The sequence below is a fragment of the Spermophilus citellus genome (genome assembly GCF_964194105.1).
Source record: "Spermophilus citellus genome assembly, chromosome: X".
In the NCBI taxonomy this organism is placed as follows: domain Eukaryota; kingdom Metazoa; phylum Chordata; class Mammalia; order Rodentia; family Sciuridae; genus Spermophilus; species Spermophilus citellus.
In genome coordinates, this window is record NC_138190.1 from 77139088 (window position 1) to 77165287 (window position 26200).

At 37.3% G+C, this 26200-nt stretch overlaps 1 protein-coding gene across 1 annotated transcript; it reads right to left on the bottom strand.

Moving 5' to 3' along the window:
- Positions 1-20308: 20308 nt before the first annotated feature.
- Positions 20309-21816, bottom strand: LOC308639452 (germ cell-less protein-like 1; the record flags this gene model as incomplete). The annotated part of the gene is given in 2 exon segments (XM_081277697.1): positions 20309-20329; positions 20332-21816. Coding segments are annotated over 2 exon segments (1506 nt in total).
- Positions 21817-26200: the final 4384 nt, after the last annotated feature.

The window sequence follows — 26200 nt, forward strand, 5'->3', positions numbered from 1 at the left end:
TAACATTGACTTTGCACTATCACAAATTTATGACTGATGCATTATTCTAGAACACCCTTTATTAGTAAATAGACAATATCTTATGAGGAGGAAGAAAAGAAGAAATAAAATAAGGAAGGAAGGAAGGAACAAAGGAACGAATGAATGAACAAACTAAGGAAGGAAAGAAGAAAGGGGGAAGGAAAGACGAAGTGTATTTTTTTGTCCTAACTTGTAGGAAGTACAGGACATTGCACCAGGAAAAAAGAGATAAAGAGAGAGAGAGAGAGAGAGAGAGAGAGAGAGAGAGAGAGAGAGAGACTTATTCTTCTCACTACAGACAAACTAAATTTCAAAGGCACACACTTGTGACTCACCTCCTCCATCCACACCCTACCTGCTTATATTTATCACACAGTTAATCGTTATCAGAGGATTCATGCTCTGATTGGATTAAGGTTCTCATACCTCAATTATTGAACATTCTTAAATTGTCTCACACATGATCTTTGGTGGGATATCTAATATCTAACCATAACAAAGCAACATATTATTTAATATATTCTACTTTTGCCATCTAGTAGGGTTTCCTTCATTGTTCTCTTTGCAATGCTTCTCTTTGTCCAGGTTTCTAAAATGATTTGGATAAGATTTGAGTGTGACTTCCAAAAGTGCATGTACTAAAAATCTTGGTCCTCAATGTGGTAACATTGAGAAGTGGTGGAACCCAAAATAGGTGGGCTTAATGCCTAGTAATTTGGTCACTGAGGTAGTCACTGTTGGAAGTGATCAGCACATGAGAGAGTATGTATAAAGGGAGTGAACCTTGTGCTTGAATTCCTTTTCCTTCCTGGTTTGCTGTGTTCTCTCCCTCTTGAACGTGCTGTCACTACAGTGTCATCTGCTATGTTGTCGCGGAGCAGGAAGGTTCTCAACAGAGCCAATCAGAAGTCAGTGGCATGCTCTCCAAGCTTTATAACTGTAAGCTAAATAATTTTCTTTTCATCATAAAGTTCCCAATCTCATATAGTCTGTTATAGCAACAAAACTGGAGTAATATGGTCTCTTAACACCATGAGTGGTATGTCTTAAATCATAAATATTATTGAGGATGTCATAGCTGTTCTAGATTTAGCCGTAAAAACCAGCTTTGGTCTCCAGTAGAGCAATGTCAGTGATCAATTTAAATTGTGTGTGTCTTCAAAACGTCAACATTCTTTCATAATAAAAGGCCTCAACAAAGTAGTTACAGAAGAAAGGTACTTCAACTCAATAAGGTCATTTATGATAAACCCACATTTAACATGATACTCAATGTGGACAAAATATTTCTCAATGTTCCACAGCAACACAAGAATGGAAGTCTTGCTGTATCTATTTGACATAGTAGCAGAAGTGTTAGAGTGATTGGGCAAGAGAGAAGAAAAATACCATACAAATTGTAAAGGAAGAATTTGAATGGCCTATATTTGCAGATAACCAGAATCTTATATAAAAAAAAATATCCAAATTATTTTACTAAAACCAGTCAGATTTATAAATGAATTTAGTAAAAGTGTCAGATTCTGAATCTACATGCAAAAATCAGTAGTGTCCCTACACACTGAGTGTGAGAAATCTGAAGAAAGAAGTCAAGAAGTCAATCATATTTACAATAGCTTCAAAAATAAAATACTTAGAAATAAATTTTAAACAAGGAGATGAAAGGTCTCTACATTGACAACCACGAAACATTGGTGAAAATTTGGAAGAGGAAAGAAATAAATGGAAATACATTTCACATTCATAGATTGAAAAGTTAATGTTAATATATGCATACTGTCTAAAGTCATCTACAGATTCAACACAATTCATTTAAAAATGGCAATGACATTCTTCACGAAATAGAAACAAACAAACAAACAAAAATGCATCCTAAGATTCAAAAGGAACCACGTAAGATGGATTAAAGCAATCATGAAGGGGTGGGGAAGAAAAACAAAGAAAAACAAAGCAGGAGCCATTACACTACCTAACTTCAAAATGGCCCACACAATGGTTGCAACCAAAACAGAAAGTCACTGCCATTAAAACAGACATCTAAGACAGATATAACAAAATAGGCAACCCAGAAATAAACCCACACATTTGCCTCAAAATGATGCTTGAAAAAGTTGGCAAGATCACATGATAGAAAAAGGATGTTCATGTCAATAAATGGCACTGTGATAACTGAAATTTCACAATGAAGAATGAAAACAGAAACTCATGCCATTAAACAAGAATCCACTCAGAATGGATTAAAGACTTAGATATAACACCACTCTCCCCCAAGAAAAATATAAAAACAGAGAAAAACCCAGTTGAGGTAAAGCTCTATCACATTGCTATGGACAATGATATTTTTTTTTTATAAATGACACCAAAAACATGGCATCGAAAGCAAAAAAATAGACTAATGGCATTATACCTAAATAAGAAAGCATCCACACAAAGAGACATCCAACAAAATGATAATAGCATCCATGGAATGGAAAAAAATATGTCCAAACTACCCATCTGATACTCAGTTAATATTCAAAAGATTTACACAAGTCAGTCTGGGTTAATATTCAAATGATTCATACAACTCAGTCTAGTAGCAAGAAAACAAATAATGATAAAAATGAGTAAAGGGCATGAAAAGACATTTTATCAAAAGAAAGCATTTGCATAGTAAACATGTACTTTGGAAACATGCTCAGCATTACTAACCAGAAGACAAATGCTGTTTAAAACTACAAAGAAAACCAATAAGTGTTCAAGGAGGAACAATCTGAGGGGGACCTCAGTTTCCACCCTTGGCATCTACTCATATATCAAAAACAGAGAGAAGTTTCAGAACAAATGAGACAATTACAAACAAAAGGAGACAGACAATAGAAGTAGGGGAATTTACCTCAATGGATTTGAGAGTCTAGGAACTCTGAAAACATGAAGAAATAGGTAAACAAATCTCCCCATAAAGTTTAAAAGCCATGTCCCCCTGCCAACAAAAAGGTTCTTAGTTATAGTGATGTGGAGAAGATCCCAGAGAAAGATTACAAAAAACTGATTATTAAAAAGTTCAGTGAATTTAAAGATGATCTGGGGAAGGAAATAAGAGAGAAATTATGGTAAATGAAAGGCAAGATAAGGAACTAGAATTAGTGAAAATAAATCAAGCAGAACTGTTGCAAATGAAAACACACAATCAATCAAATTATAAATTTGCACAAAGGCATGACTAACAGACAAGACTGCATAGACAATAGAACCTTAGCCCTTGAAGACAGGGTGTATGATCTTGAGTATGCAAAATGCAATAAGAGGAAAAATATTGAACATGACCAGAATATACAAGAGCTCTGGGACAACATTGGAAGAGCAAACCTGAGAATCATTGGGATAGAGGAGAATGAGGAGATTCAAACTAAAGGAATAAAAAAACCCATTTTCAATGAGAAAGTTGCAGGAAAAAAAATGTCCACATTGGCAATGATATAGACAATGACGTGCAGGAGTCTTCTATTCCCCAAATAGACCTTTTCAAATGAGAAGCTCACCATGACATATCATAATCAGAATGCTAAACATAGAAAATAATGAAGGAATATTGAAATCTGCAAGTACAAAACATAAGGTCAACTTTGGAGGCACAGCAATAAAGCTCACTTCTGATTTCTCATACCCACCAAGGTGGGCCTGGATTGAGTTATTTCAAGCCCTGATAGAAAACAACAACAACAACAACAACAACAACAAATTTCTAGCAAAGTTTAGTATACCCAGCAAAACTCAGTTTCAAATTCAAGTAGGAAATAAAAACCTCCCATGACAAGAATAAACTAAAAGAATTCATGAGTACCAAGCAAGCACTACAGAAAAAAACTCAAAGACAATCTTCACTCAGAGAAGAGAAAAGAAAAAAGAAAATAAAATCTCAAAGCTCCCAAACATATTAAGGTCAATAGAAGAAAAACCAACTGAATGAAAATTAAGACAGGATAAAATGTAGCAAATATACAAAATGGCAATAAATACCAGACACATATTCTTACTAATGCTGGATGCTACCCAGCTCAACTCCCTAACTCAAAAATACAGATTAACAGAATGAATCAAAATGACGAAAAACAAAAACAAACAAACAAATAAAAACAAACAAGAAGCAAACATGTGCTGTTTACAAGAGACCCGACCTACAGGTGAAATCACTCCCAGGCTGAAGATTAAAGGATCGTAAAAATATCCCATGCATGTAGACCATAAAAACAAGCAGGAGTAGATTATCTGACAAAGAAGATTTCAAGCAAAAATTAGTAAGAAGAAATAAGAGGGCCACTGTATCCTGATAAAAGAAATAATCCAACAATAAGATATAATAATAGTAGACATTTAGCCTCAAATATCAACACAACCAATTATACAAAAAAGAAAAAAATATATTAAATTCAATATAGATCCCAGCAAAATAATGCTGGGTGATTTCAATAACCCTTATCATTAATAGACAGCTCACTAAAACATAAAGCTAATAAATATATCTCTAACCAAGTAATACTATAAATCAAATGGACCTAAAGGATTTCTACATATTTCACACCAAAACAACTGAATTTAGCTTCTTCTCAGATGTGAGTGGAACTTTTTCCAAAGTAGATCATATTCTAGGCCACAATGCAAATCTTAGCAAATACAAAAGAAATAGATGTAATCCCATGTATCCAAACAGAGCACAATGGAATGAAACTAGAAATCAACAGTAAAGAAAAGAATAGAAATCATATAAACACATGAATATACTTTTAAATGAAGAATGAACTAAACAAGAAATGATAATAAAAATCAAGAAATTCTTAGAAATGAATGAGAACTAAGATAGAAAAGATCAAAATTACTGGGACTTTATGAAACCAGTTCTAAGATAAAATTTCATAGCACTGAGTATGTACATTAAAAATCAGAGAAATTCCAAATAAATAAGCTTATGCTCGATCTCAAGGCCCAAGAAAGACAAGAACAAACTAAGCCCCAAACCAGAATAAGACAGGAAGTAATTAAGATCTGAGCCGAAATCAATGAATTTGGAAACAAACCAACCAACAAACAAACATCATGATACACAGGATCAGTGCAAAGAAGAGTTTTTGAAAAGATAGGAAAAAACCCTTAGTCAAACTAGCTGAAAGATTGAGAAGACTCAAAGATAACAGACATGTACAAGTATATATATATATATATATATATATATATATATATATATATATATATATCACAGAACCTTCTGATATCCAGAGGATAATTAGATCCTCTTTAAAAATTTATATTCTAATAAATTAGAAAATCTGGAATATATTTACAAATTTCTAGAAAAATATTTAGTCAAGAAGATATAACAAACTTAAACCAACCAATATCAAATAAAAAATTGAAACTGCAATTAAAATCCTTAAAAAAATAAACCCCAGGACCTGCTGGAATCTCAGCTGAGGTCTCCCAGATCTTAATAGAACAAGGAATACCAGTCTTTCTCAAGTTATTCCAAGAAATTGGAAGGGAGGAATACTCCCAAATTCATTCTATGAAGCCAGTATAACACTTATCCAAAACCAGACAAAGATGCATAATGAAAAGAAAAATACAGATCAATATGCTTGATGAACATAGATGCAAATACCCTTAATAAAATATGAGCAAAGTGAATATAAAAATACATCAAAAAGATAATAATCCATGATCAAGTGAGTTTTATTCCAGAGATGAAAGGGTGATACAACATATGGAAATCAATAAGCATAATTCAAAGATTAAACAGAATTAATGAGAAGAATAACATTATCATCTTGGATTCAAAATAGATTCAGAAAAGGCCTTTGATGAAATCTAGCTCCCATTCATGTTAAAAACACTGGAGAAGCTAGGGTCAAAGAACTTACCTCAACATCATAAATGACATTTATGATAAACCCAAAGCCAACATCACACTAGGTGGGGGAAAACTAAAAGCATTCCTTCTAAAATTAGGCATAAGACAATGTTGTACACTCTCACCACTCCTAATCAATATAGTCCTTGGAACATTAGCAAACGTGATCAGGAAGGAAAGGAAATCAAATGGCTACAAATAGGAAATGACATAAAAGTATCTGTTCTCCAATGATATGCTCCTATATCTAGTAGACCCAAAAGTCTATCAGAAGACATCTAGAGCTTAAAAACGAGTTCAGCAAAGCAGAATATAAGATCAACACCCATAAATCAATAGCTTTCCTCTACTCCAGCAGTGATTCAGCCAAGGAAGAAATCAGAAAAGCCATCCCATTCACACTAACAACAAAACAAAACAAAAACAACAAAACAAAACATAAACAACAAAACAACCTTGAGAACTGATGTAATCAAAGAACTAAAAGAGCTCTACTATGAAAATTATAGAACACTGAAGAAAGAAATTGAGGAAGACTTAAGAAGATGAAAAGACATCCCATATTCTTTGATAGAATCAGTTTTTGTCTAAATGGCCATACTAAGGCCATACACACATTTAATGACCTCAGAATGAACAATTATTAAATTCATTTGGAATCATAACAGTTCCATAATATTTAAAACAATACTAAGCAAGAAAACTGAAGCAGAAAGCATCAAAATACCAGATCTGGAACTAAAATACAGATCTATTGTAACAAAAGCTTCATGTTATTAATTACCAGAAGGACCAATGTAAAGGAATATAATACAGAGAGACAAATCCACATACATACATACATACATACATATATTTGGTATTTGACTAAGGAGCCAAAAATATACTTTGAGTAAAAGACAGCCTTTTAACAAGAGATGCTGGAAAAATTGGAGAGCTATTTATGTAGAAAAATGAAGCGAGACCCCCTACATCTCACCCAACACAAAACTGAAATTGAAATGCATCAAAGACTTAGTGATCAGAAAAGAAAATTTACAACTGCTAGAAGAAAACATAGGGACAACATTCTATCATATAAGTGCTGGCAACTATTTCCTTAACAAGACCCCCAAAGCACAAGAAATAAAACCAAGAATCAAGAAATAGGATACCATTAAACTAAAAAGAAAATTTTCTTTTCAAAATGAAAATTATGAAGAGCCTAAAAAGAGAGCCTAAAGAAAGAGAGAAATTCTTGGGGCTGGGATTGTGGCTCAGTGGTAGAATGCTCACCTAGCACGGGTGTGACCTGGGTTCGATTTTCAGCACCACATAAAAATAAAAGCATTGTGTTGTGTCCATCTTAAAAAAAAGATATTCTCTCTCTCTCTCTCTCTCTCTCTCTCTCTCTCTCTCTCTCTCTCTCTCTCTCTCTCTCTTAAAAACAAAAATAAAAGAAATTCTTGTCTAGCAAGTCCTCCAAACCAGGATAAACAGCACAAATATAACCAGAACTCAAAAAAATTTAAACCAAAAAATGTAACCCCATCCATAAGTAGACAAAATACCTGAACAGAATCTTTTCAAAGGAAACTAACATATGACCATCAAATATATGAAAAAAAAAAAGCTCAACATCTCTAGCAATCAGGAAAATACAAGCCAAAACTACACACCAAGATTTCAACTTTCTCCAGTGAAAATGTTGATAACCAAGAATACACACACACACACATACACACACACACACACACACACAGAGAGAGAGAGAGAGAGAGAGAGAGAGAGATCTACTCAGCCATAAAAAAGGATGTTTGCTCTCATATGTGGAAGGTAATTTAATAAAAAGGAAAAAAGGAAAGGGGAGGGAAGGATATGACATCTTAAAGACAAAGGGAAATTTTGTAATGTAAATGGAGATAATAGGTGGAACCGGAGAACACCATGGTAAGTGAAATAAACCAAAAAGATTAAGAGTTCAAATGTTTCCTCATGTGAAAGCTATAGAGAAAGAATAAAATGAGACATCTCACAAAAATAGAAAGGAGGCCATTAAAGTATAGGAAGGGAATCAATATAGGGAGAAGAGAAGATAGTGGAGGATAAATTCGACCAATTTTTGCTGTGTGCATATATAAATATATCACAATGAATCCCAACTTTAGGTATAATTATGAGGCACCAATTAAAAAATTAAAAAATGAAGGAAGACCAATAGAATAGAACAAGAGAATCAGGGGAGTAGGGAAGGAATGGAAAGGGGAAGCACTGGGGAATGAAATGGAACAAATTGTGTTATGTGCATGTATGAATATGTCACAATGAACCCACTATTATGTTTAGTTATAATACACTAATAAAATATTTAAAGCTATGAGATAATGCAGATGTTAATTAGTTCGATTTAGCTCTCCGTAATGTATACATATACTTCAACACAGTATGTTGTACATGATACACATACAGTTTAATCTGTCATTTTAAAAATAAATTTACTTATGCTCCACATGCCTCTCTTTCACAACCTTCAGAATTTTGGAGGGGAAGGAGAGGTTTATGTTTAAGTGTTACCCTCAAGTTTCACCAAGTACACTCAGAACAAGACTGGTTTAAAGTCTGCTCATGTGTGGTGCCAGCTTGATTTATTCTAGCCAGTTTCTGGAAGTTATTTGGACAAATAAAACGTTCTTTTCTCTTTTTTTCTCCAGTGTTGCAGAGAGAGACCAGACCTCACAAGTGCCAGGCAAGTGCTCTACTACCGAGTCACTTCCCTAGCCCAACAACTGAAAACTTTAACAATCCAGAATAAAACTTATTGCCAAAGCATCATAAAGCTTTTTAAAAAGATCTCATTTGTGGTAGTCATAACAATTTAACATTCTATGAAATAAAACAAAACATTCAGTGGTGGCTCATACAACTATTCCCATGACTCAGGAGTATGAGGTAGGAGAATCACAAGTTCAAAGCTAGCCTCAGCAATTTAGTTAGACCCTCAGCAGATTAGCTAGACCCTGTCTCAAAATATAAAATGGTGTGGGGATGTATCTCAGTGGTAAAGTACCTCTGGGTTCAATCCCCAGTGCAAAACATAAAAAGCAACAAACAAACACAACAAGAAAACATTCAGTCCTCTTTTTTCTATTATAAATGAAGTCCAAATACTTCCTTAGCATTCATCCCTTATAATGGGTTCGTCTTCATTTACCATAATGAAAATAACTCCTTAGCAACTTTTGTCTGTTAAATATTGGGCCAATGTAGATTGCTCATGGTATTGCACAGTACCCTGCTTTCTTCATTAAATTTCTAATTGACAAAGGAGTTTTGGTTGTCTGAGATCAATATCTGATATACTTAGGGAAACTTTGTGTTCTGTGTCTGCCTAACTTCTACTCTACAAGGGTTCTGGCTTCACATACTAACTTGTTGTGCTCTTTCCTCTCTTGAAAGAGAGTCAGAGACAAAAGAAAAAAGAGACAGATGTTCAGAGAGAGGCAGACTAGCTTCTTCTGTCTCTGCCTTGGCTTCTATGTTTCTCTGGCTATCTTTGTCTCTGTGCAATTCTTCTTTACAGTGTGTTGTTCTCTCAGTCTCTGACTGAAAATCTACCTCTCTGTGTCTCTTTGTATTTCTATCTTTGTCTTCTCCGTAACTGTCTCTGTGTTTTGCATGCTGCACTCTCGTGTGTGTGTGTGTGTGTGTGTGTGTGTGTGTGTGTGAGACACAGAGAGAGATTATCTATCAGACTGTGTCTCTTGAAATTTCTATTTATCTCCTTATGATTCTCTTTTCCTGTAGACCTGTCTCAATCTATGTCTAGCTGTACTGTCTCTGTTTCTTTGTCCATCTCTCTTATCCATCTCTTTGCCCCCACCTTCTGACCTCGCCACCTACCTCGTCTCTATCAATTCCTCTCTCTATTGCCTTCTTGGCTCATCTGCTTAAACCCTCCTCTTCAGTCCGTTTTGGTGATATTTGTAACCACAATGATATTCTAAATGTGAGGGTACTTCATGAAGCTATTTGTAGCCCTCTTCTCTACCTACATTTACTCTAGATGATACCATCTTGTATCCTAGTTAAATACTCATGACTACCAGGCCATTGTCTCCTCCTTGGCTTCTTCCCTGAGGTATATCTAAGTGCCACCTCATCATCTCCACCTGGATTTCTACTAAACCCCACAGAAATGTAAAGTTCAAAACTTAAGTCTCTACTTTCTTCAAAATGTTCTCTTCTCTAAATTGTCCTTTTCTCATTGAAGGTTAACAACAGTCACCTCACTTTGAATATCTGACATTATCTCATTGGCTCTACCTTCAAAATATATTGAACATTCTATTACTCTGTCTCAACTTGAAGGCTATCGCCTGTGTCCAAAGCTACCCTTCTCTCGAGCCAGGATTACTCTAATATCTTCCCAGACTGGATTTCTTGCTTCTACATTAGCTTTCCTATACCCGTTCTGTCTAGCCTTGTTTGCACACAATAATGGATAAGCAACCAAAAACGATGTGCTTTTCTTCCTCATATGGGAGAAATGTGGACATCATCAGTTCAAGGTGGGTATGACGCCTCCATATACTCATGAGCTACCCAGGCTCCATCTTTCTCTTCTACCACCTGGACACATACCTCCAAGAATCTGGACCTCATTATGGTTCAGTGTGGCTTCTAGAACATCATTTATTGTGCCCCTTTTGTGCGAATGAAGACAGTTGTAAAATAGAAGGGAAGATAGGGGTCCTTCTCAGTTGAGGATATTCCATTTAAGCTACATTCCCAGGATCAGTATAATCATTCTTGGTTGTAATACTTTTTCCAACCAACCAACAAAATAACTGACAAAAATTGAGGGTTATACTCATAAGTAGTTAGTGGATAATTGAGGTTGACTTGAAAAATTGTCATTGTATGTTCTACCCAGCCTTAGTCTGCTCTCCACATATCAGACTGACTAAATGGGTTCTGATCACTTGCTGGCATAGAATCTCAATATGGATTCTCTTTAAACTAAGAATAAAATTTAGTCCATATACTTTGGCCTAGAAAGCATTAATCCATTAGTTCCTTATCTACCTCCATTCTTCCCCTTTCACTGTGAAACCACCACACAGAACTTTTGTTCTGTACATGGAACATATCCCATTACTTAATTTTGACATACCTGACTACTGCATTTTATCCCAGGTTTTCATATGACTGAATCTTTCTTGTTTATATTAGGACTAAGCTCAAATGTCACATGTCCCTCAACATTCTAAGTATACTATAATAATTAGCCACTTTCTATCCCATTGACCATTGGTCTGAAAGTCCCCGTAGTGTTTACATTTTAATGTCTAACCCCTAATAGTATGTAAATTTCCGAGAGCAGTCATTTGGAATCTCTTGCTCACCACTTTATCTCTGTTTTGCAACAGAGAACCAGATGCACACATTAGGTGCTCAGAAAATATTTGTTGAGTGTATGACTGCAATGCAGTAAAATACACATGCCATGGTTCTCTCTCAAAACAGGGAATCCATCAAAGACAGAATCTCTTATATCCTTTAAAATCCTTAATTTCAGTTCTTTCACATAAACCCAGATTTAGAGAAGCAAGCAGGTCTTGCATGAACTGAGAACACCTCTCTGATATCCAAGTAAAATCATCCCATCGATGATATTCAATAATAATTTTCAAGCTGGTTTACTGTGATAGGTCACAGTGTGCAAGTTTTTCACCAACCTTGAGAGTGGAGAGCTTAGAGACATCAAGCAGCATGCTTGGGGATTCCATACTCCCTCTAATTTGGGTTCATATGCAGATTTCTCCCAATACAGAATATAGTACTCAATGACAGAAATTTGCTCAAGGTTTTGAAGAAATTATTCAGAATAATCAAATTGTCTTCTATTTGTTGAGCCAATTGAACATGAGTGGAAACAGTCTCTTTATAACAGTGCTCAGCCAAAATGCCTCCTTTTGATTATACTTCTTCTAGCTTAATCACATCCAATTTGTGGAAGGGAATGGGAAAGAAGCAAGGCATCCATAGCATTCCCAAATTATTAAACACACCAAAGGTTTATCTGCTGCTACTGCTGGGTATGTTAGCCCTTTTATCCTTTGGTGGGAGACAGGCTCAAGTCAAGGCTATAAGTTTGACTAATTGTTCTGACTTGACTTTAGAAATGTGATTGGATTCTATAAGCTCTTAGGTAACGGTGACTGCATAACCAGCTTGAAAATGCCCTTGTTCTGTCTCAATATGTGGATTTCCTACTACAGAGACTACTATGTCTTTAGGCTGGGGAAGTTCTTAAGTTAAAGATAAACACTCATGAGTTTCTCTCTCATCCTCATCTAAACAAAAGTGTGAGGCAGCTATAATATAACCTCTGTGGGCCCTGATATATACTGGTAAGAGTTTTTTGTTTGTTTGTTGTTGGTTTTTTTTTTTCCAGTTCTTGGAATTGAATCTAGGGCCTCACACATGCCAGACTATTGATGTGCTACTATCTAAATCCCTAGACACCTTGATGTCTGCTAAATAGAAACTGCAATTCATCAATAGTATTGGAAAGTAAAAAAAAAATGCTGCTTTTGGTGGAGCATGGGTTACATTTAGCTGAAGAGGTGAACTGAGATTAAATCAAAAGCATCTTCTAACAATTTTGCAGTTCCTTCCTTTTCTCTGAGGAAAGAGGGTCTATGGGAACTAGAGACACTGACTTCTAGGTTTCTGAAATGTCCTTGGAATCCAAAGTCACAGTGATATGAAACGCTGTCCCTCTCCCAGAACTCTTTCAAATTTCTTCTAGAAGTAAGAATTGATTCATTTTCAGTTCAGTAATATCAGATCTACCTTGTCTGTTCTCTGGCATTCTCTGCAGCTTCACATGTATCACAGGACACAAAAAATGGGTATGTTGCCAGTGCTTTGTACCTGCCAGTCACAATACATATAATAACCATTTATCCCACACATCTGTACTCTTGGAACCATTATTTGTCCATTTTTGAGATGGGTGAGCACAAAGGGGCTGAAGATTAGTTCAAGGGCACATACTCGTGATCAGGCAAGTTTTCTGTACTGTGAACCTAATCTGAATTGTTCTTAAGTGTTCCCTGTGTTATCACTTGCCGTTAAATGTCCCTAATTCACAACCAGTTTATGTAGTGCTTTATGTTGTGCTTCCATCTGAATTCTGTCATTAGCCTAGAAGAAAGGGATGAATGTCAAGTATGATATACTAAGAGCACATTTAAAAATCTTTAATAATTAAATGAAATTAAAATATAATTTAATTTAAAGATGAAATCATATTACAATAAATATTTCAATAATATTTATAAATGTTTTACATATTTCTGGTTTGGAGTAAAGATGGCAAAGATGCAGTTTTCCATTCCTTCCACTAAGTTCAGTTAAAACACCCAAATATAAACACACACACAGACACACACACACACACACACACACACACACATATGAATACATATATTTACTTATACATTTGCATATAAATGATGTATCCATAAAATAAACAACAAGAGCATGAAAGGTGTTGAGAAGAAGGGCAACCAGCTAGAGAACTTGGAGTCAGTGAAACAAGGTGGTCATTCTTTTTGGGTATATTTGTTTGTATCTTTCTTTCATATAGCCCAGACTAGAGTGGGATCCAGAAATGCAGCATCCTTGAAAGGACAACAGACATAGGGAAGAAAAGATCCTCCAAAATATATAACTCCTTAACCAAAATATCATGAAAGAGACAGCCTAGCAGCAGAGAAAATTCTATATAAGAACTGTGACACACCAGAGGAAAATAGTGGTCTTGCAATATGGCCCGTTGCAAATAGCACAGGATGAGAAACTTGAAGTTCTACCCTCACAGTGCTGAAATCATATGTCCTAACCTCCTTATCCCCACTAGAGTGGTATCATTAAAAGTTGGGTGGGAAGCCAGGCCATTCATGCACATTAGGCAAAAATTAGGTAACCTTCACCTTCATCATTGGAATGATGTCAGAAGAGGATTACAGGAGTCATGAATGTCAGTTTACCTATCACAGTCAGTGCTGTGATAGGTAAAATGATGGCATCGTGATAGGTCTATGGCCTAATCCTCAGAATCTGTGAATACTCTACCTTACCTGGAAAAATATTATTAAATTTGCAGATGGCATTTTTACTGCTTAACCTGAATTTCAGACATGACGATTTTCCTGGATTATCTCAGTAGGACTCCTAGTCACATGAGCTCTCAAAAGTATAAGAGGGAGGCAAGAGATGGGATATGTGAGCACCCTGGCCCTTCATTGCTGGCTCTGCAATTGGAGAAAGCTGGCCATAGAAACAAAGGCTATAAATGGTAGTATATAGAAACAGAATGGATCTTAACTTTCAGGCACTTACCACATGTTCAATGATATCTTCTATTATCTCTAAGTCTTTTCTGGTGGTAGAGTAGTGCTACTTTGCAGATATAGGAAGGAAGATCAGGGACCTCAATCCCACTACCACAAGGAATTTAAATTCACTAACTACCGATGTAAACAGAAAATAGATCCTCCCAGAGCTTCTGGAAAAAACATGGCCTGATAAGACCTGGATTTTTGATGAGTGTGACACAGACCTGGAAAACTGTAAGACAATGTGTTATTTTAAATTAGGATAGGTTTGAGGCAATTTGTTGAAGCAGCAAAGAGAAATAACAACAAGTTCCCAAGAGTATCGAGCTTTCCACCCTCATGCACTTTCAACGGAACCCATGTAGGGCAACGTTAATCAGGCACTTTTCTCCCCCAGGGTATCAACCCCAACGTGGACCGAGAGGGGAACAGGATTTCCACTTCCAACTGACAGCAGTGAACTTCCTCCACTCTCTGGCCTAGTGGCAGAGGAGGGGTACTGAGACAGAAGATTTAAGTAACACAGAGAGCCTTGTAACACACCCAAATGTCCCAATACAACAGAAGTTCACTTGTCATGCCAAGAACAAGCAAAACCTCAACTTTAATGAGAAAAGATCATGAGTGGTCTGAGATGACACAGATATGTAGAATTTACTGACAAGGCTTTTGAAGCAGCCATCATTAAATCACTTAAAGGGGAAATTATGAAAACCCTTGAAAAAAATAAAAGAATAGGAAGTTTCACCAAAGCTAGAAAAGATTCAAGAAAATACAATGGATCCTTCACAAATTAAAAAAAATTGATATATATATATATATATATATATATATATATATATATATATATATATATATCAAGAGAAAGCATAGAATTGTATGCAAAAAGCATTTACTTCCCTTGAGTTCTCTAAATTCCATTGGATGTTTGAAGCAAAACCCATAACATCATCTGTAGTTCTCAATGTAGAAAAATTATTTGACCAAGCAATGTTTTAGTGAAACACTGTAAAATAAATATTAGTAATCAATTCTTAATGTACTGAGTACTTACCACATGTTCAATGATATTTTCTATTATCTCTAAGTCTTTTCTGGTGGTAGAGTAGTGCTACTTTGCATATATATAGAACCTAAGGCTCTCAGGCCCCTCATGACTGAGTGAGTGAGCTGGGAGAGCTGGGACTGTTAAGCAGGGAATTTGGTTAAACCACTGAATGTGAATTGTTTGTGAAAAATTGCCTAACATATATTGAGGAACACAGGTTTCTGAGTATTGAAGATTTTTTTGTTGCACTGTTCACACATCTCCTGTATCTATGTATTTGGAAATCACTGGAGACCATCTCTCTCTTCTAAGAAATAAACAGTTCACAGATATCCAATGAGGTGGAATGAATGATGACACATAACCCAGGAAAGTTATACATCCTAGTTTACCTTTTTTTTCTGAAACAAATCCATGAAGGACAGGTTCTGTGTCGGTGTATGGCAGTGACAGTTTTTATGCAGATGTAATAAAAATTGTGGTTTGAGACCTATAAAATCCCATCTTCCTGTGATTGTGCACCTTCAGGAAAATTACATATTTAACTGCTTGATGTGAAAGGCCACGCACGGTTACCATTTATATATCTACCTTTGAAGACAATGTGCAATGGTGTGAGATTGCTGAAATTCACTAAAAGGGACTTAGATTTACATTCGCAATGCAGAAATTTTGACTATGTCATATTGGAAAGGTAACTTAACCACTCTGATACTTAATCATTTCCCATGTTCAATGAGGATGTAAGAATGGATACGTGGCATCACGTTTGTGATGATCAAATGAAGAAAACTATGCATTATAAAGCATTAAGAATATTTATACTATTCAGTAGATCTTAGATTCCTGCTCTATCACAACCCTTCAATCTCCAAGGCAAAATAACCAGTTTAGTTTTAACTTGCAATGACTGTTGAGGTCTTAAATTGTGTCCAAATGGACCCTGACTTGGGGTAGGTCATCCTTGGCACAAATATGTATTCATGGTATCATACCCTACTTCCAAGCCACTACAAGTAATAAGGCAGTAAAGAACATTCAATCCATCCAATGGCAATAAAAACAAAAATCCAGTAATAAGAAAGGTTAATGCAAGAGAAAAAGAGTAAAAAAAAAAAAAAAACCAGGTAATTTGGAAGCGGATGTAAGATGACAGAACCAACTACAAATATAAAAATAATTGGGACGAATTCTGAATGGATCTATATGCTTGATCTTTAAGGAGCAAAATCTAAGTCATGATGAAGGATTAAAAGTCATGATGAAAGATTAAATGTAAATTATTATGTACAAATATTTAATGATTTTAAGTCTCTTTTATTTATTGGTTGTTTTTAGTTATTCATGACAGAATCCACTATGACATAATTATATAAGCATGGAATATATCTCATTATTGTTAGAATCCCATTCTTATGGATGTACATGATGGTGGGATTCACTGTGTTGTATGTGGACATGAGAATATTATGTCAGATTCATCCAACTGTCTTTCTTTCTCTATCTCCCATACCTCCCCACCATACCCCATTGTCTAATCTACTGCACATTTCAATTCTTAAAGGATCATGGGAGGAATTTAGGGTACATTTAGTGCAGGTTTAAATATTGTACATACAAATCATGAAGGCTCAAAGTATACACATTTCAAAAATTCACTAAAATTGCCGAATCCATAAAGTGGTAATGCTTAGCATGTCTCTCAGAAACATATTTAAAAAGAACAATACCTATTTGCAATAAAGATTTGGAGAATCTGATTATACTATTATGTGAAATATGAAAATGACAATTTGATACAGAAATTTTCTCAATATTACAAAATCAAATCAAGTAGAAATAGCCTGATCATTTCACCAACTACCATTAATCATATTATGATGCTTTAAGGAACCCTAATATGGCCCCCCTTATGAACCTCCCATTATCTTTAATATCTTACATGGTGTTCTTCTGACACTTAAGTTAAAACAAATGCTGGATCTGACATTAACCATCATACCTGTTTTATATAAACATCTTACCGAAACACACATGACAAATTATCCTGTGTATTCAGAATACATGTTAAAGTCTTTCAGACATTTAAAATTAACCATGCAGTGTCTCTAGTTTTCCTGGGGAGGAGGGAGTGTGGGATGAAATATCCAGAAAATTTAAAACTGATTCACTCCTTTCACATGATCTTCAATTGGCATATTAGTGTGATAACAACTGGCAAAGAATGTACAAATTTGTCTTTGGTTATAACAAAAGTAGCAGAGACCATAAGAAGAGATAAAATGGTGCCCAGGAAGGAAGCATCTAGAGACTGGAGAGCCTTGTGGAAAAAAAAAATAGGAACAGCTGGTCCGAAAGATGGAAACATGGATGGTGATATATATATATATATATATATATATATATATATATATATATGCCATTTGTTCAAACTAAAGGCAGGTAAACCAGTATACACAGAAAAGGGGCAGGAGGAACCAGGTAGAAATAGATAGAAATAAAGTCCAAGAAGGAAAGACAGGCAGACATAGGCAGAAGTATCAGAAAGATACACAGGTAGGCATATAGAGACCATGACAGCTAGGAGTCTAATAGGTGCATGCCTTAGGCATACAATAAAATCTGTATGTTCTTATTGCTGTTAAAAAGAAGAAAGGCAGGTAAGCATAGGCATGTGAGCTTGTGTGCACACACAGATGTATACACACACACACACACACACACACACAAAGAGTCAGAGACTGACAGAAGGAGAAAGACACAGTGACAGACACAGAAAATAAAGGTGAGAAAGGTGGAAACAAAGACTTGCAAAATAGATGAAGACATACAAAGATAGACATGGATGCAGACACAGACAGACAGATAACAAGACAAATGCTGATAGGCAGCAACAGAGAGAAATACAGAGAGGAAAACACCAAGGCAGGAAAAAAATCTTAATCATTCTTAAGGATTGGTGCGGTATATACTTTGTTCCCACTTAGTTTGATGGCTTTGTGTAGAATCTCCATAACTGTATATCTTGTCCTGCTTTTGCATTCCTTTACTGAGAGTCTATAAACACTGAGCATTCATGTGGGAAGCATGCTACCTCAGATTAGCAGTCAAAATAATTTTTAAAAAACCTTAAAGTGAAAAAGTAAGTATCTAGTATTAGATACTAAAGTATCTAGAATTAGATAAGTGCCCCAAACTGGCAAATGACAGCAGTCAGGGTTTGTGTGAGTTTAAATGTGTATATTTCAGATGCCATTCATTGTACTTCATCAAACATCTTTCTAGTACTGTAAATAGCAATAATAAACTGAAAAGTTGGCCAGGTAACAAAGCAGAAGCAACTTTTCAGCCAATGTTCATTTTCAGCTGAGTAGTTTATGAATTTCAAAAGTGAGGATATCTCATTTTTGAGGGAATGACATCCTGGTATTCAGTTCAGGAAAACGTAAGATGAAATTGCTTCAAAAATTTACATAAAGGAAGTAAAAGTGGTAAAGCAGAAACCTACTTTTACCATTATACACAACATTACATACTATTCCCAACTGTATTTAAAATCATGAAAATGAGATTTACTTTTTGCAAACAGAGCATAAAGGAACATGACAGGAAGGAAATGAAAAATTAAGGCAGACATCAAAGGGTACATCAAGGGCACCTTGAATGGGACAGTTCCTATTACTGTTATCAAAGTACTACCCTAACATTATATGAAGATTTGGTATGGACTTTCATTTCTGCTTAAGAACGAAAAATGAATAAAAGGTCAAGAGTAATTTCTAAACTGGGTGGAAAAGGAAAAAGATGTAATTGGGAAGAGAAATATAAACCCATAAAAAATTCTGGTTTCAAATCAGTAAAATGCTACTCTTGTAGAGTTATTTTTTATTTGTAAATCTTGGTGTAGATTTTTACACTTCTCCAAAGTATATGTTTATTATGTGTATGAATTCTTAAACAGAGTTTTAAAAAATTCTTTGACATTCTTTAACCACAGTCACTCAATGAAATGAAACAAGGTGGACATTTGGGAGGGAGCAAGAGAATGACAGTATTTAAATTAGCAGTGACAGTAATTAAATTACCAGTCGTCAGGAACCAATCCACCACCTAGCCCCCACATACAGTTTGAAAAGCAAATGATTCTGAAGAGCAAAGACCATGAGCTTGCTTAAAGAGCACTTTCTGGTGAAAAGATAATTCTTGACGGTGCCACACACAAATATGTATTTAGTAAAAGAATATCCTCATAGAACAAACTGCTTCCTACCACTCAGTCCCAAAGTACGGTTTTATAAATTTTGAAATGACTTTCTGGGATTAATATGCTATGAAAGTTAAAGTAAGTTCCAATTTGCATCAAGATGATCTTTCACTGAAGACCAACCAACACAAAGAAGACATCTGTGTAGTCTGCATGGGTACACGCAATGGGAAACTATGGAAAGTAAGCAGTGCACTCATTGGCAGGAAATATGGGAAGGGGGGGCAAGGAATGAAACCAGTGTTGGTGGTGTTAATGAGTGGAGCATAGGAGCTCTAAAAGTGCCAACTGAAAGAGGAGTCAGAATATACCTTCAACATCCACTTAACTGAACTACAGGAAAGCCATGTTTTAAAGAGTTTCACGAAGAGTAGAGTAGGTAAAGCTCAGCTTCTCTCTAAAGTCCGTTGGTCTTTGTCTTCTCAGAAATTATGTGGCAGTTGATGGAGGGTAAACCAGGTGGACAGGTTGCCACATTAACAGCACAATTGAGTTCTGGAGGTGATTTGGCTTTGAAATGTATGCTCCTCCTATGCCCCTGTAAACAGTTTCAAGCGTTAGGGCCTACACTTCAATGAAACCTGTGCGCATCATCACAGATCAGCAAGTCCCCTTGTCATAAAGGCAGCTGGCATCTGGGGCACACTGCCCACTCCTGAGCAGAGGGAAGACCTGCTCAGCTTTCTGGGCTTTTGCAAGAGTCCTCACTCTGGGCAGTGCCCCTCTCCCGGGGGATGTACAGGAAATTACATGCCATGTATAAGGGGAAGAACACATCTTGGTTCTCTAGGTTCACTACCTCTAGTTCTTGATCCTTTCTTAGGGAAAGCATCTGATATTCTGTATCCCTCCTAAAAATGGCTCTTCCATTCCTGTCCAAAGAGACAAGTCGGAGGCGGAATGCAACTTTTCTCTGCCAGAGTAAGCTGACCCCAAGACCACAGGACTTGTTCAGTGCACTGCGACGGAATACAATGCGACGGTTGTTGTAGCACACCACCAGGTCCCAGCCAAAGTTAAAGCCTGCCCACCTCCAGCTGCATTGTTCATCTCTTCGGAGCTGGCCCCCACACCGCATGCTGTTTCCTTGGAGGTCAGACACGTAGACATCCACAGGCCCAATCTCCTTTGTGTGCTCAGCCCGAAGAAGTGCTAGCCACTGCTCTTTGTATACCGGGGTCAACCATGCGGCAGGTATCAGTGCATCCTGGTCAATAACGTGTGCGGATGGCAGATCACAGATGATGTAGGCTAGCCGCAGCTGCTGGAACACTGGAATGAAGGCTCTGCCCTGCTCAGTCTCCAGAAAAGGTGCACCTTCTGACTCCCCTCTATGCCTGGCAAACCACGAGTTGGCATCAGGCAGTAATGCTCTTCGGGTGCCCCTCCATGTGGGCTGCAGCTGTAGGAACGTCCACTTTTTCAGTGTGGTGTATATGTCCATCTCCACCCCCATCACCAAGAGATCTGAAGAGGCAATAAGCTCTCTCATGAGATCCAGACTGACTTCCATCAAAAGTTCCTCATTACAGTGGGTCATCAAGTTGTCCAACAGCCACTGGCGGCAAATGGTTCTGATGTCCTGAAGCCCATAGTTCTCGGCTGAGTAGTAGTAGTTGCACACACTCTGGGCACTGACAGTGTCCTTCATGATCTCCCTGCACTGTTGAATTAGCTCGTCCAACTGAAGCATGCTGGCCGTGGCCAGGATGGCAACAACTCGACAGGGAGGGATGATCATGGAATCGCGGTACAAGGAGCCCAAAACTTCATGCAAGGCCTCACGATCGATGTTCTCATCAGGCATCTGTATCTCTACGGTATTCATGTGTGTCTCCCGCCAGGCGCCGCTGAACATGCTAGCAAAGTACCCTGCCTGGCACAGGTAGACCCTGTGTAAGTTCCACTCCTCCCCCAATGCACGGATCTGTATGTCGCTGCCCTCACCCCTCAGGAAGAGCGCCTGGTAAATGGACCTGGACTTGTCCTTGATCCTCTCTCTGCGAGGAGCTTTGGCCAGCGGCCCTCCTGGGCTGCTCTTCCGCTTGCGGCCTACCTGACTGGTGGAGAGTTGGGCTTCTTCACCCTCCTCCTCCCCCTGCACCACTGCTGCTTCCATCTCCACTGCCTCCTGCCCATCTCTAACAGCACCTGGCTCCTCTGGGGCACGATCCCGCCTGAGCCACACCATCCGACTGCTTAGTGCCCCCATGGTCTGTGAACCTCAAGGGCCGCGATTGTCCGGGGGGCTGCTGGGAAAACTTACGTCTGCCCCAGCGTCAACACTGACGCCAAGACAAGCCACGCCCCGCTCTGCCCTCAACCCTATTGAACAAGGGCGCACCCTACCAGGGAGGACCACACTGTGCACCTTCCCTTCCAAAATACTTCCTCTGGGGCTCCCTTCACAGGCTGACACTGGAATACAAGCAATTTTGAAATAAATTTCTCCCATTACTTTCAAGAACACAAGGAGCATTTTCCCATCTAAACACTTAACATCCTTTGGAGAATTGCCTCTGAGTCCCAACTTTGTCCTCCAGGCATCTTCGTTTCTTAGTAACTTTTCCAATTACCTCACCACTTGAGTCAGTGAAGCCATTTTCTATGGTAAAGGTGTTAATTATTTTTTGTCCCAAATTCTACTTTGATTTTTAACTTTTAACAGAACATTTTAATAGTGTTCTCAGCTATAGAGTCTTTTAAACTGCGTGTGTTTCCAAGTCAGATGCTTTGGATTCATGCTTTCATTCTTCACAGACACCCAAACTTCACCTTTGAGGAAGAACTTCAGCTCCGAGAATGCCTTCTATGACTTTTTTTCCTTCCAACTGTTTGTACATCTTGAGTCAAAGCCAGTAGCCTTTTTCCTGTTGCTTGTCAAATCCTATGCATTACTCAAGGTGTGAGCTCCGGCTCAAACACCTTTCCTCACATTTTCTGAAACTTCTTCAACAACTATACTTCCATAAGGCCTTGATCAACTCTGTATCCCCATACACCAGCAGTTATTATTTTTTTTTTCTAGCATGCCACTTTGTCACCAATGAAGGACTACATGTGATTTGACCTGCTTCTCAAGATCAGGTATGAAGCCTGACACCTCATACATCTTCAATGAAGGAAAAATTAGGAATGAGTCAAAGAAATGTGAAGTTTTACATATTAAAAGACATTTTGAGCAAACAACATGTTGCAGAGGAGGTCGGGACTGTGGACAGAAAAGAAAGTGCTAAAATAAAAATATTTTCATGGACTGGCCACACACGATTTATCAAGGAGAGACAATTCTAAGTCATTTAGGGCCCCAGGAAACGTTGTTTTAGGAGTCCAAAGAAATCTGTGATCGCAAACCCTCCTAGGTCATTTCAGCTTTCCTGGACTAAGAATGTTTCCCCCAAGGACACTGATTGTGTTTTGTGTTGGAAGGCCAAAAATAAATTCCCTTCCTGAAGTCTAAGTCATCATTGCAAAGGGGCTTTGGAAGTTACACAGAAACTATTATGTCAATCAAACACAATATAAGGGTCCTATAAGGAGCACAAGTTCAATTGAATGCAACTTTTGAGAGTGCAACATACTTAGTTTTAGAAGTGAAAGCTATGACTTAGTTACATTGGTAACATTTGTAACTGTGAAAAAAAAATGTTAGTAGTGTTTGAAAAGGCCTTGTACTGTGTGTGGCCTTAGTACATGCAGAGGCATGTAGGCAAGATGTGATCTTCCCCATATAGATGGCATGCAATTTCCTGTACATCCTCTTAGAGAGTGGACCTCTGCAAAAGTTTTGAGAGCTGAGCAGCTGTTCCTTGGGGTCAGATTGGCTAGCATGCTTGAGATGACAATTGAGACCAACTGAATATGTTTCTCTGTGGTGACCCACAGGTTTGTTCAAGTGTGTGGCCCCTAAGCCTTGAGACTACTTACAGGGGCATATGAGGAGCACATTTATAAAAACTGTCTATTGGTGAGAAGGGTGTATTGACACAACCCCATATTAAGGTATTAGAATCTGAGATGTAAAGTCAAGAAGTATTTGTTTTATAAAATTAGGTGCACCAAATTGTGGGACATAAATATTTTCTATAGTTAATCTTCTTGGTGGATTGTTCCCTTAGCCAATGTGATGTGAACTCCTTGTCTCCTAAGATTAATTTTTGAACAAAATCTGCTTTGTCAGATGTGAGAGTAGCTACTACTGTTTGCTTCTGGTCCCCGTTCCCATGGGATATCTATTTCCATCCTTTTAATTTCAGCCTGGAGATGGAATTGCCTGTACAACGAGTCTCTTGCACACACACATTGTTGGGCCTTCTTTTTAAAACCACTCTGCCAGTCTGTCTTTCAACTGGAGAGTTGAGACCATTTCCATTATGAGTCACTGTGAAAGAGCAGTTTAATATTCCCAGACCTTTGATTTACTTCCACTCTTTAATCTGGTCTTGGTTTTCATTACTTCATCTGCTCTTCTAGGGAGCTTTTCCATTCAAAACCTCTGGGGAATGCTTTTAAATTCTTCTCATTTAAAGTGCTTTCTGAAGAGCTGGCTTCGTAGTCATGAATTCTTTCAGTTTACGATTATCTTAGGAAGTCCTTGTATCTCCTTCAGTCCTGAAGGATAGCTTTTTGGGATATAGCCATGATGGTTGGCAAGTGTTTTCTGTCAGAACTTGGACTACCTCATTGCAAGCTCCTCTGGATTTCAGAGTCTTAGCAGAGAAGTCAGATCTTTATTGGTTTACCTCTAAATGCAATATGTTATTTTTCTCTTGAGGCTTTTGATATTCCCTCCTTTTTTTTTTCTGTTAGGCAATTTGATAATGACGTGTCTAAGAAAGTTTTTTTGTTAATCTTGTCTGTATGGTTCCTACATGCCTCATGTATATGAATGTGCATCTCATTCTTAAGGTCTGGAAATTTTTCTGGCAATTGCTTCACTGCCAAATTTCTTTTTTTATTAGTTGCTCATGACAATACAATGATCTTGACATATCATACATTTGATTCAAATGGGGTATGAATTCTCATTTTCCACGTGTACAGGTTGCTGGATCACATTGGTTATACGGCCACATATATACATACACAATACTAGTGTCTATTGTATTCTGCTGCCCTTCCTATCCCCCCTCCCCTCCCCTCCCATCCCCTCTCTCTACTCAATCTACTGTGACACCTTTCCCTCTCTTTTTTTATTCCTTCCCCCTCACATCATCATACATGTATTTTGTATAACGATGAGGGTCTCCTTCCATCTTCCGTGCAATTCCCCTTCTCCCTCCCATTCCCTCCCACCTCTCTTACCTATATAGTGGTAATCTTCTTCTCATGCTCTTCCTCCCTACTCTATTTTGAGTCACCCCCGCCCCCTTATATCAGAGAAGACATTTGGCATTTGATTTTTAGGGATTGGCTAACTTCACTTAGCATAATCTGCTCTAATGCCATCCATTTCCCTGCATATGCCATAATCTTGTTTTTCAGTGCTGAGTAATATTCCATTGTGTATAAATGCCACATTTTTATCCATTCATCTACTGAAGGGTATCTAGGTGCCAAATTTCTTAATGCCATTAGCTTGTATCTTCATGCTCTCTTCAATGAAGAGTGACTCTGAATTATGGTCTCTTCTTGTTGTCCCAGAGTTATTCTCCATTCCCCTCACAGTATTTGTTTGTACTTTTTCACTGCTTTCTGCAGTTTCTAAACTGTCTGGAAGTTCTGTTTTCAAAACCTGAAGTTCTGTTTTCTACATAATCTAACCTTTTGTAGACAATTTCAACTGAATTTTTAATCTTCAATTTATTGTATCTTTCATTTCCATGAGTTCTGATTTGTTTCTTTTCGGAATCTCTTTATTGAAGTGGTCTTTTACCTCCTGTATTTTCTCTCTAAATCCATGCCTCAGATCTTCTTGCAGCTCATTAATCATTTTAACAACAAGCTTTTTGTATTCTATCTCTGGAGTTTTGCACCTTTATATATCTGTGGTTTCTTTTGTTGCGGGAGTGCATATTTTGGGGGGATACTTCTTTGTGTGTCTTTGCAAGTTTCTGGAGCTCCTAGCCTTGAACATCTGTTGATGATGTGGGACTTTGGGGTGAGTTTTCTCATCTATGTGTAATACATCCTGTTCTGATGGTATACCTCAAATTTAACACAAAAGCTCAGGGTAACCCAAGTGTTAATTTCAATGTCAGTTTGTTGCAAGTAACAATGATAGTTTAAAACCAATCATATAAGATTGATTTTCATAAGATTTTTAAAATTGCTTCCTCGTCACAGCTTGTAGTAGTTTGCTTGGGATGTTACAAAACACCATGGAATGAATGGCGTAAGCAAGAAATAACAAAATAATACTTTGTCTTCGTTTAGGCCCTACAAGTCTGAGATCAAAGGGCTGGCAGGCTCGGTTCCTTCTGAAGGAGGAGGTTGGGAAGAAGAATCCATTCCTACGTTCTGGTGTTTCCCTAGAAACCTTTGGCATTCCTTGACTTGTGGAAGTAGCACACTGCTCTGCCTTCATCATATCTTTCACATATTTTGGGGGAGGCATACACAATTTAACCCATAATAATATCATTCCTGCCACATTT